Here is a 13,456-nt window from a genome sequence, read left to right as displayed (position 1 = left end):
GGCAGACCCACTGTGAGACTCCCTATTGTGGTTAAGAGCAGGGTCTGTCTCTCCCTCATTCCAGCATAGAACACTTGATTAGAGTAGAGGAGAGATGGAGGAAAGGAGAGGAGGGAGGGAGGGGAACAGTGAACAGAGAGGAGGGGAGCAAGAGAGAGTTGGAGAGAGGAGAGGGAGGGATCTGAGAATTTCCTAGGAAAATAAATAAGCACGACTCTCCCTCCACAATTTCCTGTTTTACAAACGACTGGAGTTAAGGTTTGAGCTAATAAGTCCATTAGTTTGATATGAGGTCACGAGGCCCAATTAAATGGTCCCGCTGGTCTCTCTCTCCTTCCCTCCATCTCCATTCCTCTCATTTCCATGTCTCTCCCTCTTTCTTCTCTTCTCTATCCTCATTTTCCCTCACAGACTCAATTATCCTTTATCGGCTTGAATGTGTGAAGTCTAATGTTACAGAAAGCAATAACTGTGACAAAGACATGATTTAACCAAACACCAATTATGTGGAAGCCCATCATCTCATTCACTACTGCCCTCGTCTCATCCTCTCCACACCTCGCTCTGCACCAAGCTACTATCCAGGCAAGATAATACCACAGACAGACACAATGGTAAATGGCTCCAGGGTAAGATACTACAGTTTATGACTGGACTTACCTCAGGAAGGGATCTTACTGCGGTTGGATACAATCAACCTGGTATGCGTCCCAAATGGCCTCTGATCAAAAGTAGTGCACTATATGCACTCTTAGAAAAAAAGGTGCTATCTAGAACCTAAAAGGGTTCTTCGGCTGTCCCCATAGGAGAACCCCTTTGATGAACCCTTTTTGGTTCCAGGTAGAACTCTTTTGGTTCCAGATAGAACCATTTTGGGTTCCATCTAGGACCCTTTCCACAGAGAGTTCTACATTAAACCCAAAAGGGTTCTACCTGGAACCAAAAAGGGTTCTCCTTTGGGGATAGCTGAAGAACCCTTTTGGAACCCTTTTTTCTAAGAGTGTAGGAAATAGGGTGCCATTTGGGACGCAGTCACATTCAACATGAACTCAGTTAATAACCTCTTCTGATCTTCTTTATCACATCAAGGTGTATCACCCTCTCTACAGTGGATCTTTACAGCTGCCAGTTTCAACTAGTCTTGTACAGTGAGGGAAAAAAGTATTTGATCCCCTGCTGATTTTGTACATTTGCCCACTGACAAAGAAATTATCAGTCTATAATTTTAATGGTAGGTTTATTTGAACAGTGAGAGACAGAATAACAACAAAAAAATCCAGAAAAACGCATGTCAAAAATGTTATAAATAGATTTGCATTTTAATGAGGGAAATAAGTATTTGACACCCTCGCAATCACAAAGATTTCTGGCTCCCAGGTGTCTTTTATACAGGTAACGAGCTGAGATTAGGAGCACACTCTTAAAGGGAGTGCTCCTAATCTCAGCTTGTTACCTGTATAAAAGACACCTGTCCACAGAAGCAATCAATCAATCAGATTACAAACTCTCCACCATGGCCAAGACCAAAGAGCTCTCCAAGAATGTCAGGGACAAGATTGTAGACCTACACAAGGCTGGAATGGGCTACAAGACCATCGCCAAGCAGCTTGGTGAGAAGGTGACAACAGTTGGTGCGATTATTCGCAAATGGAAGAAACACAAAAGAACTGTCAATCTCCCTCGGCCTGGGGCTCCATGCAAGATCTCACCTCATGGAGTTGCAATGATCATGAGAACGGTGAGGAATCAGCCCAGAACTACACGGGAGGATCTTGCCAATGATCTCAAGGCAGCTGGGACCATAGTCACCAAGAAAACAATTGGTAACAAACTACGCCGTGAAGGACTGAAATCCTGCAGCGCCCGCAAGGTCCCCCTGCTCAAGAAAGCACATATACAGGCCCGTCTGAAGTTTGCCAATGAACATCTGAATGATTCAGAGGAGAACTGGGTGAAAGTGTTGTGGTCAGATGAGACCAAAATCGAGCTCTTTGGCATCAATTCAACTCGCCGTGTTTGGAGGAGGAGGAATGCTGCCTATGACCCCAAGAACACCATCCCCACCGTCAAACATGGAGGTGGAAACATTCTGCTTTGGGGGTGTTTTTCTGCTAAGGGGACAGGACAACTTCACCACATCAAAGGGACGATGGACGGGGCCATGTACCGTCAAATCTTGGGTGAGAACCTCCTTCCCTCAGCCAGGGCATTGAAAATGGGTCGTGGATGGGTATTCCAGCATGACAATAACCCAAAACACACGGCCAAGGCAACAAAGGAGTGGCTCAAGAAGAAGCACATTAAGGTCCTGAAGTGGCCTAGCCAGTCTCCAGACCTTAATCCCATAGCAAATCTGTGGAGGGAGCTGAAGGTTCGAGTTGCCAAACGTCAGGCTCGAAACCTTCATGACTTGGAGAAGATCTGCAAAGAGGAGTGGGACACAATCCCTCCTGAGATGTGTGCAAACCTGGTGGCCAACTGCAAGAAACGTCTGACCTCTGTGATTGCCAACAAGGGTTTTGCCACCAAGTACTAAGTCATGTTTTGCAGAGGGGTCAAATACTTATTTCCCTCATTAAAATGCAAATCAATTTATAACATTTTTGACATGCGTTTTTCAGGATTTCTTTTGTTGTTATTCTGTCTCTCACTGTTCAAATAAACCTACCATTAAAATTATAGACTGATCATGTCTTTGTCAGTGGGCAAACGTACAAAATCAGCAGGGGATCAAATACTTTTTTCCCCTCACTGTATCTCTACTGTGTCTCCTATCTTTTACAGTAACAGTTTTGAAGTGGCTTGTAAACATACATGTATCAGCACTACAGCAAGCCCAGAGGGACATACCGCACTGCATCAGTGTCAGGCATTGCACGCCATTGTGTTTCCACTGTGAGAGAGCGCTATCTCAAAATAATATTTCAGATGCACATATTCACTCGCTTCCTCTCTGTACCTTATCAGAGTATCGTAGTGAATTTCAAAATGGAGTTATAAAAGTGTAAAGATGAATCAATAACTTACCTCAACTTCCTTCAATGATTGCAGAAAGAAAGGAGAGAGGGAGAGAAAGAGAAAGGTCATTTATAATGGCATGTATAATGTACATCACATTTTGAACAAAGGTCCCAGGCTATCCGTTCAGAATACAAAGAGATGATGTACATAGACATGAATTAAAGGGAATCTGTGGGTGTATTAATGTGATTGCACTGCTGTCACACACACACACACACACACACACACACTGTCCCCCAGTGGTGTTAAGAGTGAGACAGCCTTATTCGTTGTGAGAGAGAAAGAGGGGGGGAGAGAAAGAGAGAGAGAGAGAGAGAGAGAGAGAGTGGGGTGAGAGTGAGATGGGGAGAGAGAGATAGAGGGGAGAGCGATTGAGGAGAGAGAGGGGGGAGAGAGAGTAAGGGGGAGAGAGAGCGAGGGGGAGAGAGAGGGAGAAAGATAGAGGGGGCGAGAGACAGAGAGAGAGAGAGAGAGAGAGAGAGAGAGAGAGAGAGAGAGTGGGTGTGTGTCTGTGGTGTGTCTGTGGGCATGGGGGTGTGTATAAATGTCGAGCTAGGTATTGTTGATGGTCTGGTAGTGTGCTGGTAGTGTGCTCTAAGTCTAATGCTTCGTGGCTAAAGACAGCATCCTGCGCTCTATAAATATAATGGGAGAGGAGAGGAGAGGAGAGGAGAGGAGAGGAGAGGAGAGGAGAGGAGAGGAGAGGAGAGGAGAGGAGAGGAGAGGAGAGGAGAGGAGAGGAGAGGAGAGGAGAGGAGAGGAGAGGGTGATTAGCTGTATACACACGACAGAGAGAAGACACAACCCCTCCAACTCTCCATCGCATCCCTCTCTCTCTGTTCTGTGCCACTCACAAACAAACGTTACTTGATTAAGCTCTAGGGATGTAACAATTCACTGATACGCTTTGGTCCCCGATTGAAATGTTTAAGACTGTCTGCAGACCCCAAACCATCCAAATCTAGCATGCATCGGTCAGAAGATCGATTCAAACGTTAGGAATCACCTATTCACATTTTTGGGGGGTTCATATTACTTTCTTTCTACCTTCTGAAAATACCTCATCTTTTGTGACAACTGATGCATCCTCTCCTTCAGTGTCAAACTGCATGTATAGTTGAAGTCGGAAGTTTACATACACTTAGGTTGGAGTCATTAAAACTCGTTTTTCAACCACTCCACAAATTTCTTGTTAACAAACTATAGTTTTGGCAAGTTGGTTAGGACATCTACTTTGTGCATGACAAGGAATGTTTCCAACAATTGTTTACAGACAGATTATTTCACTTATAATTCACTGTATCACAATTCCAGTGGGTCAGAAGTTCACATACACTAAGTTGACTGTGCCTTCAAACAGCTTGGAAAATTCCAGAAATTGATGTCAGGGCTTTAGAAGCTTCTGATAGGCTAATTGACATTTTTTGAGTCAATTGGAGGTGTACCTGTGGATGTATTTCAAGGCCTACCTTCAAACTCAGTGCCTCTTTGCTTGACATCATAGGAAAATCAAAAGAAATCAGCCAAGACCTCAGAAAAAATATTGTAGACCTCCACAAGTCTGGTTCATCCTTGGGAGCAATTTCCAAACGCCTGAAGATACCACGTTCATCTGTACCAACAATAGTACGCAAGTATAAACACCATGGGACCATGCAGCAAATTTGTGGAGTGGTTGAAAAACGAGTTCTAATGACTCCAACCTAAGTGTATGTAAACTTCCAACTTCAACTGTATCTACAAGTCATTTTGCATGCCGAACAACCCCAGGCAATATCAGTAGCCTTGTCAAACTGCGCACTGTGCCCAGATTCGCGCGCTGACCAACGCGAGGTAGGCGACCTGGTCCTGATCTTGTACATCTGCGCAGCGCCTTCAGCATTCAAATGCTAAAATGGCTTGCGCGCTATTAGGCTTCATTAGTTGAGTGACATCCTATGGAATTTGCTAGGTTATTGTCATCTATGCCTGTTGAAAATGGTGTTTTACCGGAATAAAAGTAAACTACCAGAGTCATCTGGATATACCTGCTGAACCGGGCTTACAATAGATTTTATTTTGATTGTTCAGGTTCACCATCAGCAATAGTTTTGGTTGCGCTTTAAACAATCAGTGTATATGGTCATTTTTAGATATACAGGGTAAAGTTGATCATTTGATAATGAGGACAGAAATCACTTTGCGAGGCGCACTGCATGGCCAAAGCAGGAGGAGAAAAGAAGCTCACTAAAAACATCTAAATATTGAAACATTACTAGCTCAAACACTTAATCTGCACAAATGACAAGTTAATTTGTGGATGAAGTGATTTCAGAACCAAAGGGACAAAAAACATTGGCTCATTGCCCCCCCGCCCCCACTAATCTGATATTGGTAGTGGGGTGGTAGATGCCTAGTCTCCCTTATGGCTCTAATCTGATAGTGGGGTGGTAGATGCCTAGTCTCCCTTATGGCTCTAATCTGATAGTGGTGTGGTAGATGCCTAGTCTCTCTTATGGCTCTAATCTGATAGTGGTGTGGTAGATGCCTAGTCTCCCTTATGGCTCTAATCTGATAGTGGTAGTGGTGTGGTAGATTCCTAGTCTCCCTTATGGCTCTAATCTGATAGTGGTGTGGTAGATGCCTAGTCTCTCTTATGGCTCTAATCTGATAGTGGTGTGGTAGATGCCCAGTCTCCTTTATGGCTCTAATCTGATAGTGGTGTGGTAGATGCCTAGTCTCCCTTATGGCTCTAATCTGATAGTGGGGTGGTAGATGCCTAGTCTCTCTTATGGCTCTAATCTGATAGTGGTAGTGGTGTGGTAGATGCCTAGTCTCCCTTATGGCTCTAATCTGATAGTGGTAGTGGGGTGGTAGATGCCTAGTCTCCCTTATGGCTCTAATCTGATAGTGGTAGTGGTGTGGTAGATGCATAGTCTCCCTTATGGCTCTAATCTAATAGTGGTAGTGGGGTGGTAGATGCCTAGTCTCCCTTATGGCTCTAATCTGATAGTGGGGTGGTAGATGCCTAGTCTCTCTTATGGCTCTAATCTGATAGTGGTAGTGGTGTGGTAGATGCCTAGTCTCCCTTATGGCTCTAATCTAATAGTGGTAGTGGGGTGGTAGATGCCTAGTCTCCCTTATGGCTCTAATCTGATAGTGGTGTGGTAGATGCCTAGTCTCCTTTATGGCTCTGATCAGGTGCCTAAATAGTACACACACCATATACACACATCATCTACACACACACACACACACACACACACAAAAGTCAGCTTTGACAGATCCAGCTCATGCGCTCCATCAGCAGCAGATTTGAATTTTAAAAGGAAAATGAATGTGTTTATGCAACAAATGTTAGTGCATCGAATCTTATTGCATCGAACCGAATCGATTTGTTCTCTAATCAAACTGAATGGCACCGAATCGTTTTAAACTAAAACGTCTCGTTCATGTATCGTATCGGAGCCAATGTACTGTATCTACATATATATCGAATCATCTTGAAAGGAAAAGATTAACATCCCTATTTAGCTCACAATAAAGTACAGTGTGTGTGTGTGTGTATGTGTGTGTGCATGCACCACCCTCCTAGCAGTCCAACCCCCAATGTATCAGCAGTGTGTTATTAAAGGCTATTAATGATGGAGTTAATGATAGATGTGAAAGGAGAGGGGAATATGAAAATGTATTTTGTGGTTACCTTTCCTCCTCTACAGGAATAATTAATGCATGGATCCCCTATTAAATATTGAAGCACACTCATCAGTCAACCAGGTACAGGCAATTTAGCCAAACCCATCTCATCCCTTGTCCCATTCAAACCCCTCAAAGAGATTGCAAGGAGATTATTATCTTATTCTCTCTCTCTTTACCTCAGTGTTAAAGAGATTCTCAGGTACTTTTGTAAACATTTTAGCCAGTGGTTCTGAAAGTAGCACTCACAAGCCACATATGTGCACTACGTCATTTCTCTCTCTCTCTCTCTCTCTCTTCTTTCAAGTGTTGAGAAAATATACAGTCGAAGTTGCAGGCAGGGATTTTCTCAGATGATGGAAGTCATTCATATGTGTCAGCCTGAAGTGCTGAGATTATTTTAATTGAGCTACGATCCCTTTCAGATCCCTAGCCAGCCCTTCCTGATCTGCACTAGTGACTGCCTAGGGGCTAGTGAGAGAAGGTTTAGGAACTAGAGGCTAGTGAGAGAAGGGCTAGGAACTAGAGGCTAGTGAGAGAGGGGCTAGGAACTAGAGGCTAGTGAGAGAAGGTTTAGGAACTAGAGGCTAGTGAGAGAAGGGCTAGGAACTAGAGGCTAGTGAGAGAGGGGCTAGGAACTAGAGGCTAGTGAGAGAGGGTTTAGGAACTAGAGGCTAGTGAGAGAGGGGCTAGGAACTAGAGGCTAGTGAGAGAGGGGCTAGGAACTAGAGGCTAGTGAGAGAGGGGCTAGGAACTAGAGGCTAGTGAGAGAGGGGCTAGGAACTAAAGGCTAGTGAGAGAGGGGCTAGGAACTAGGGGCTTGGAACTAGGGGCTAGTGAGCAAGGGCATAGGATCTAGGGGCTAGGTCTCAAGGGGTAATTAGACAGCATGTGTGACAAAGTATTTTTGGAAGACCCCCTATTGCATAATTAAATCTCATAAATGCACAACCCACATGCACATACACACAGACAAACACAAACACGGTGTGTCTCTGATGGGAGGGCCCATGCAGTCCCAGCACCACAGGGTTAAACGTCCAGTGATTAAATATGAATAATGTATGGAGGTGTCAGCCTGGTGAACAGATTGCTAGCCCCCTACACACACACATACACACACACACACAGGCTAGGGGCTTCCCCATTCATCTCTCATCTCTGATGTTGTTAATTCCCAACCACCGCCTCACAGGACTGCATAGTAACAGGCTGCTGCGCTGTTGTTATTTTCCCTCTCCGTCATCCACCTCTGCTTCTCTTATATCCTCTCTCTCTTAATGGACATGTTACTTAGCCATAATACACGGTTAGTGATGGCCTAGAGATACGCCACACACACACACACCACAGCCGTGCACAGACCTTTGGTGGGGCAGGTGCTCAAAGTGATGAAACAGACACACAGTGAAAAGGAAAGGGGGAACCGGGGGGGTTTAAAGAACATCTTCCGTGATGGTTAACCGTCTCACAGCCCTGCCACAGTAGGGGGGAAACCCTGGGTGTCAGATCCCTGACAGCCAGCGTGTCACTTTCCCTCCCTTCTTCCTTTCCTCTCTCCCTCTTTCCCTTCCTCCCTAATTCCATCACTTATTCCCTCCTTCCCTCCAGAACAGCGACACTCCTGCCTTCATTTTTCACTCCATCCCTCCAAACTATGTGAAGTTTTCATTAAGGCGTTAATAGAGGTGAGCGTAGAGCGTATTCTCCAGGTTCCCCTGCTCACAGCGAGAGCCTTATTGGCCTGTCTCTACAAGGAGAATCACTATCACCCCTACAGGCCACGCTAACAGATGGCACAGTCAGGGTCTCTCTCTGTGTGTGTGGGTGGTGTGTGGTGTGTGTGTGGTGTGCGTGGGTGCCTGTGTGTCTGTCTGTCGGTCTCTCATAGTGACTGAAAGTCAGTGTGCTGATGTGCCGTAGTGAGTGTGTGCCATAGTGTGAGTGTGTGTGTGTGTGTTGGTGTTGTGTGTTCACTCAGTCACTAAGCTGACTCAGAGAACCAGTAAAGTGCACACAAACTGCAGGATATTTTAACCTATTCAACTTCTCAACCCAAACACAGCTAAATACAGCAGCTCATCTGGACTCAGGGACAGACGTAACATGGTAAATGTAAATCCGGGACAATCCAATTAGTTAGATATGTTACATTTTGTATGGTACAGTATGTATTAATATGTGGATGTCCATCATCCATTTCATATGATATGTTACGAATTACAATTTGTTGTGGCTAACGTTAGCTAGGTGGCTAACGCTAACGTTAGCTAGATAGATATACTGAACAAAAATATAAATGCAACATGTCAAGTGTTGGTCCCATGTTTCATGAGCTGAAATAAAAGATCCCAGAAATGTTCCGTAAGCACAAAAAGTTTATTTCCCTCAAATGTTTTGTTTACGTCCCTGTTAGTGAACATTTCTCCTTTGCCAAGGTAATCCATCTACCTGACAGGTGTAGCATATAAAAAAGCTGATTTAAACTGCATGATCATTACAAAGGCGCACCTTATGCTGGGGACAATAAAATGTGCAGTTCAGTTTTGTCATGCAACACAATGCCACAGATGTCTCAAGTTTTGAGGGAGGGTGCAATTGGCATGCTGACTGCAGGAATGTCCACCAGAGTTGTTGCCAGATAATTTAATGTTCATTCCTCTACAATAAGCTGCCTCCAACATCGTTTTAGAGAATTTAGCAGTACGTCCAACCGGCCTCACAACCGCAGAACACGTGTATGGCGTCATGTGGGCGAGCAATTTGCTGATGTCAATGTAGTGAACAGAGTGCCCCATGGTGGCGGTGGGGTTATGGTATGGGCAGGCATAAGCTACAGACAACAAACACAATTGCATTTTATCGATGGCAATTTGAATGCACAGAGATACCGTGAAGAGATACTGAGGCCTATTGTAGTGCCATTCATCCGCCGTCATCACCTCATGTTTCAGCATGATAATGCCTGGCCCCATGTCGCAAGGATCTGTACACAATTCCTGGAAGATGAAAATGTCCCATTTCTTCCATGGCCTGCATACTCACCAGACATGTCACCCATTGAGCATGTTTGGGATGCTCTGGATCGACGTGTGTGACAGCGTGTTCCAGTTCCCGCCAATATCCAGCAACTTCGCACAGCCATTGAAGAGGAGTGGGACAATATGAAATGTATGCACTCACTAACTGTAAGTCGCTCCGGATAAGAGCGTCTGCTAAATGACTAAAATGTAAAAAATTAAATAAAATAAAAAACAATCCACAGGCCACAATCAACAGCCTGATCAACTCGAGAGAGATGTGTCACGCTTCATGAGGCAAATGGTGGTAACACCCAATACTGACTGGTTTTCTGAACCATGCCGCTACCTTTTTTTTAAGGTATCTGTGACCAACAGATGCATATCTGTATTCCCAGTCATGTGAAATCAATAGATTAGGACGTAATGAATTTATTTCAATTGACTGATTTCCTTATATGAACTGTAACTCAGTAAAATCTTTGAAATTGTTGCATGTTGCGTTTATATTTTTGTTCAGTATAGATAGATAGATAGATAGATAGATAGATAGATAGATAGATTCCTTTCTGCTCTCCTTCAAACACAGTGACTGCTTTCACACATCGGAGCTTGGATGAGACACACAAAGCTATCTGTTTGCTTTATAATCACACAACTGTTTCCAAGGAAACTATCCCACTGGGTGTGGTCATGTGTGTTTGCACGCTTGTGTGTGTGTGTGTGTGTGAGAGAGAGAGAGAGAGTGAAAGAAATTAGAGAGCCTTGACAAGAACTACAAAGTCAGGCGGAAAACGGAAGAAAACACAGAGCTGCCAGGCAGGCAGAGAGTGTGTACGTGTGTGTTCCAGGAACATCAAAACACAGGATTTCTTCCATTAGGCTTCCATTAGTCCAACTCTGTCTGATGGTGCCAGACCAAACTCAGAGTCAGACCGAACACGGACACAGACACACACACACACACACAGACACACACACACACACACACACAGCCAAACAGACCCAATTATAGTATCTATCCTTCTCTTTCTCCCCTGTCTTATGTATATTGGCTCTGTCAATCTCTTTCACTCCTGTCTCCTCTCTCCATTTGTCTTTATCTCATCTTTCATCTGTCTTTCTCTCTCTCTCTCTGTGTCACTCTGTAACTCTACCTCTTGTGTTGTCTCTCTCGTCTCTCTTTCCCTCTTACTTTCTCTCTCTCTCTCTCTCTCTCTAAGAAAGAGGAAAACAAAACATACAGAGGCACAGCGCCACAGATGCCAGGAAATGCTCCAATACCCTTCCTCTCCTCCAAGACCACCACAGAATACACACAGTCCACACTCAGGTATATGCTCAGTGGTGTGTCTGTGCATGCACACGTGTGTGTGTGTATGCACGCATGTGTGTGTGTGTGCGATTATGTCTGTGTCTGTCTGTCTCTCTCTGCCTGACTGTCTGCCTTCCTGCCTGTCTCTCCACCTGTCAACCTGTTCGTCTGTTGTACCCATCCATCTGTCTGTCTATTTGCCTGCCAGCCTGTCTTTCTGTCTGTCTACCCATCCACCTGTCTGTCTGTCTACCTGTCTTTCTATCCCACTTCTCAGGGATTCACCACTGAAAACAGGCTGTGATTTCTCTGGAGCATTGAGTCATGGAATTGAGATCTCACTCCCATCGCTCCTGAAGCACCTGCTCACCAGGGAATACTGGGAGTTATCCAGGAATAGAGTGAGAATAGAGAGAATTTGGAGTGGGAATTGACTGGGAATGGTTTGGTTTGATTGCCTAGGATCTAAAGTGGCTGCTGTTGAATGATGAATTATCTCACTTTAAAGATGAGTGTGTCTCTGTGTGTGTGTGTGCATGCGTGCGTGTGTGTGTGAGTGTGTGTGCCAAAGCACACTGTTAGTACTGCAGGTAGGCTACAGTTGTGCCTGGCATCTTAACGAACAATGTCATAATCAGGGGACGCCGCTGCTAATCTGCCCCCTCTCTGTCAGCAAATATAATTAAACATTTAAATCCTGCTTTATTTATGGACCTGGAGCAGCACCTCCTTCCTTCCTTCCTTCGCTCTCTCTTAATCGGCCCCCTCCTCCGATCCCTTATCCCACCATTCCTAGGGGGTGCACCTCAGGAACAGGCACTGTGCCCAATTGATGCACGCACGATCGCACACACAAACAAAAAACACTTTTTTAAATATACTGGGTAGAGTTAGGCGAGAAGTACATTTCTTTTCTCTTCCCTCTCTGTATCAACAACATTCTCCTCCACTCTCCGAGAGAGAGAGAGAGAGAGAGAGAGAGAGAGAGAGAGAGAGAGAGAGAGAGAGAGAGAGAGAGAGAGAGAGAGAGAGAGAGAGAGAGAGAGAGAGAGAGAGAGAGAGAGAGAGAGAGAGAGAGAGAGAGAGAGAGAGAGATAGCTGTTATTGGGTCCCCCATAGTAGTATTGTCAGTACAGGCAACCTTGAGACCGATGTCCTATTCACTTGAGTTAGCGAGCCACCCTGAATACTACATATGGCTTTGAGAATATGAAACAGCACACCCGCACACACACACATGAATATTAACCTAGCTAATCCAACATACCAAGATACATGTTTACAAATACTGTAGTGTGTGTGAATATTCCAGTAACCTCCTCTGCCAGTCCCTTCACAACATGTCCATTCCACATTCAGTATAGATGGTGTCAATTACACAAACTAGCCCGCCCTAAACACACACACACACGAGAATGCTGAACCAGTGCCAGCTCACGCAGCTCCAGTCAGCCTGTGTGATGCAGATTGCTACTGTGTGTTATGTGCATTAAGCAGCTCCACCATTAGACCAGCCCCTGACAGAGGTATTAAAACACTATAGGTCCCATAGGGACACAGTCCAGATGGAACTATAGGTCCCATAGGGACACAGTCCAGATGGAACTATAGGTCCCATAGGGACACAGTCCAGATGGAACTATAGGTCCCATAGGGACACAGTCCAGATGGAACTATAGGTCCCATAGGGACACAGTCCAGATGGAACTATAGGTCCCATAGGGACACAGTCCAGATGGAACTATAGGTCCCATAGGGACACAGCCCAGATGGAACTATAGGTCCCATAGGGACACAGTCCAGATGGAACTATAGGTCCCATAGGGACACAGTCCAGATGGAACTATAGGTCCCATCGGGACACAGTCCAGATGGAACTATAGGTCCCATAGGGACACAGTCCAGATGGAACTATAGGTCCCATAGGGACACAGTCCAGATGGAACTATAGGTCCCATAGGGACACAGTCCAGATGGAACTATAGGTCCCATCGGGACACAGTCCAGATGGAACTATAGGTCCCATAGGGACACAGTCCAGATGGAACTATAGGTCCCATAGGGACACAGTCCAGATGGAACTATAGGTCCCATAGGGACACAGTCCAGATGGAACTATAGGTCCCATAGGGACACAGTCCAGATGGAACTATAGGTCCCATAGGGACACAGTCCAGATGGAACTATAGGTCCCATAGGGACACAGTCCAGATGGAACTATAGGTCCCATAGGGACACAGTCCAGATGGAACTATAGGTCCCATAGGGACACAGTCCAGATGGAACTATAGGTCCCATAGGGACACAGTCCAGATGGAACTATAGGTCCCATAGAGACACAGTCCAGATGGAACTATAGGTCCCATAGGGACACAGTCCAGATGGAACTATAGGTCCCATAGAGACACAGTCCAGATGGAACTAT

General features: G+C 45.1%; 1 protein-coding gene across 4 annotated transcripts in view; it reads right to left on the bottom strand.

Moving 5' to 3' along the window:
• LOC121532656 (testican-1) overlaps positions 1–13,456 on the bottom strand; it is a 290,839-nt gene that overhangs the window by 191,808 nt on the left and 85,575 nt on the right. For 2 of the 4 annotated variants that reach the window (XM_041838443.1, XM_041838454.1), the window contains exon 3: positions 3,028–3,036. The exons of the other annotated variants lie outside the window; for them this stretch is intronic. In XM_041838443.1, coding sequence (XP_041694377.1) covers positions 3,028–3,036 — 9 coding nt within the window. The remainder of the gene's footprint in view (positions 1–3,027; positions 3,037–13,456) is intronic. 4 annotated transcript variants of the gene reach the window in all.

The sequence above is a fragment of the Coregonus clupeaformis genome, chromosome 2 (assembly GCF_020615455.1).
Source record: "Coregonus clupeaformis isolate EN_2021a chromosome 2, ASM2061545v1, whole genome shotgun sequence".
In the NCBI taxonomy this organism is placed as follows: domain Eukaryota; kingdom Metazoa; phylum Chordata; class Actinopteri; order Salmoniformes; family Salmonidae; genus Coregonus; species Coregonus clupeaformis.
The sequence above is the reverse complement of the archived record's forward strand: the minus strand, read 5'-3'. Positions and strand labels throughout refer to the sequence as shown.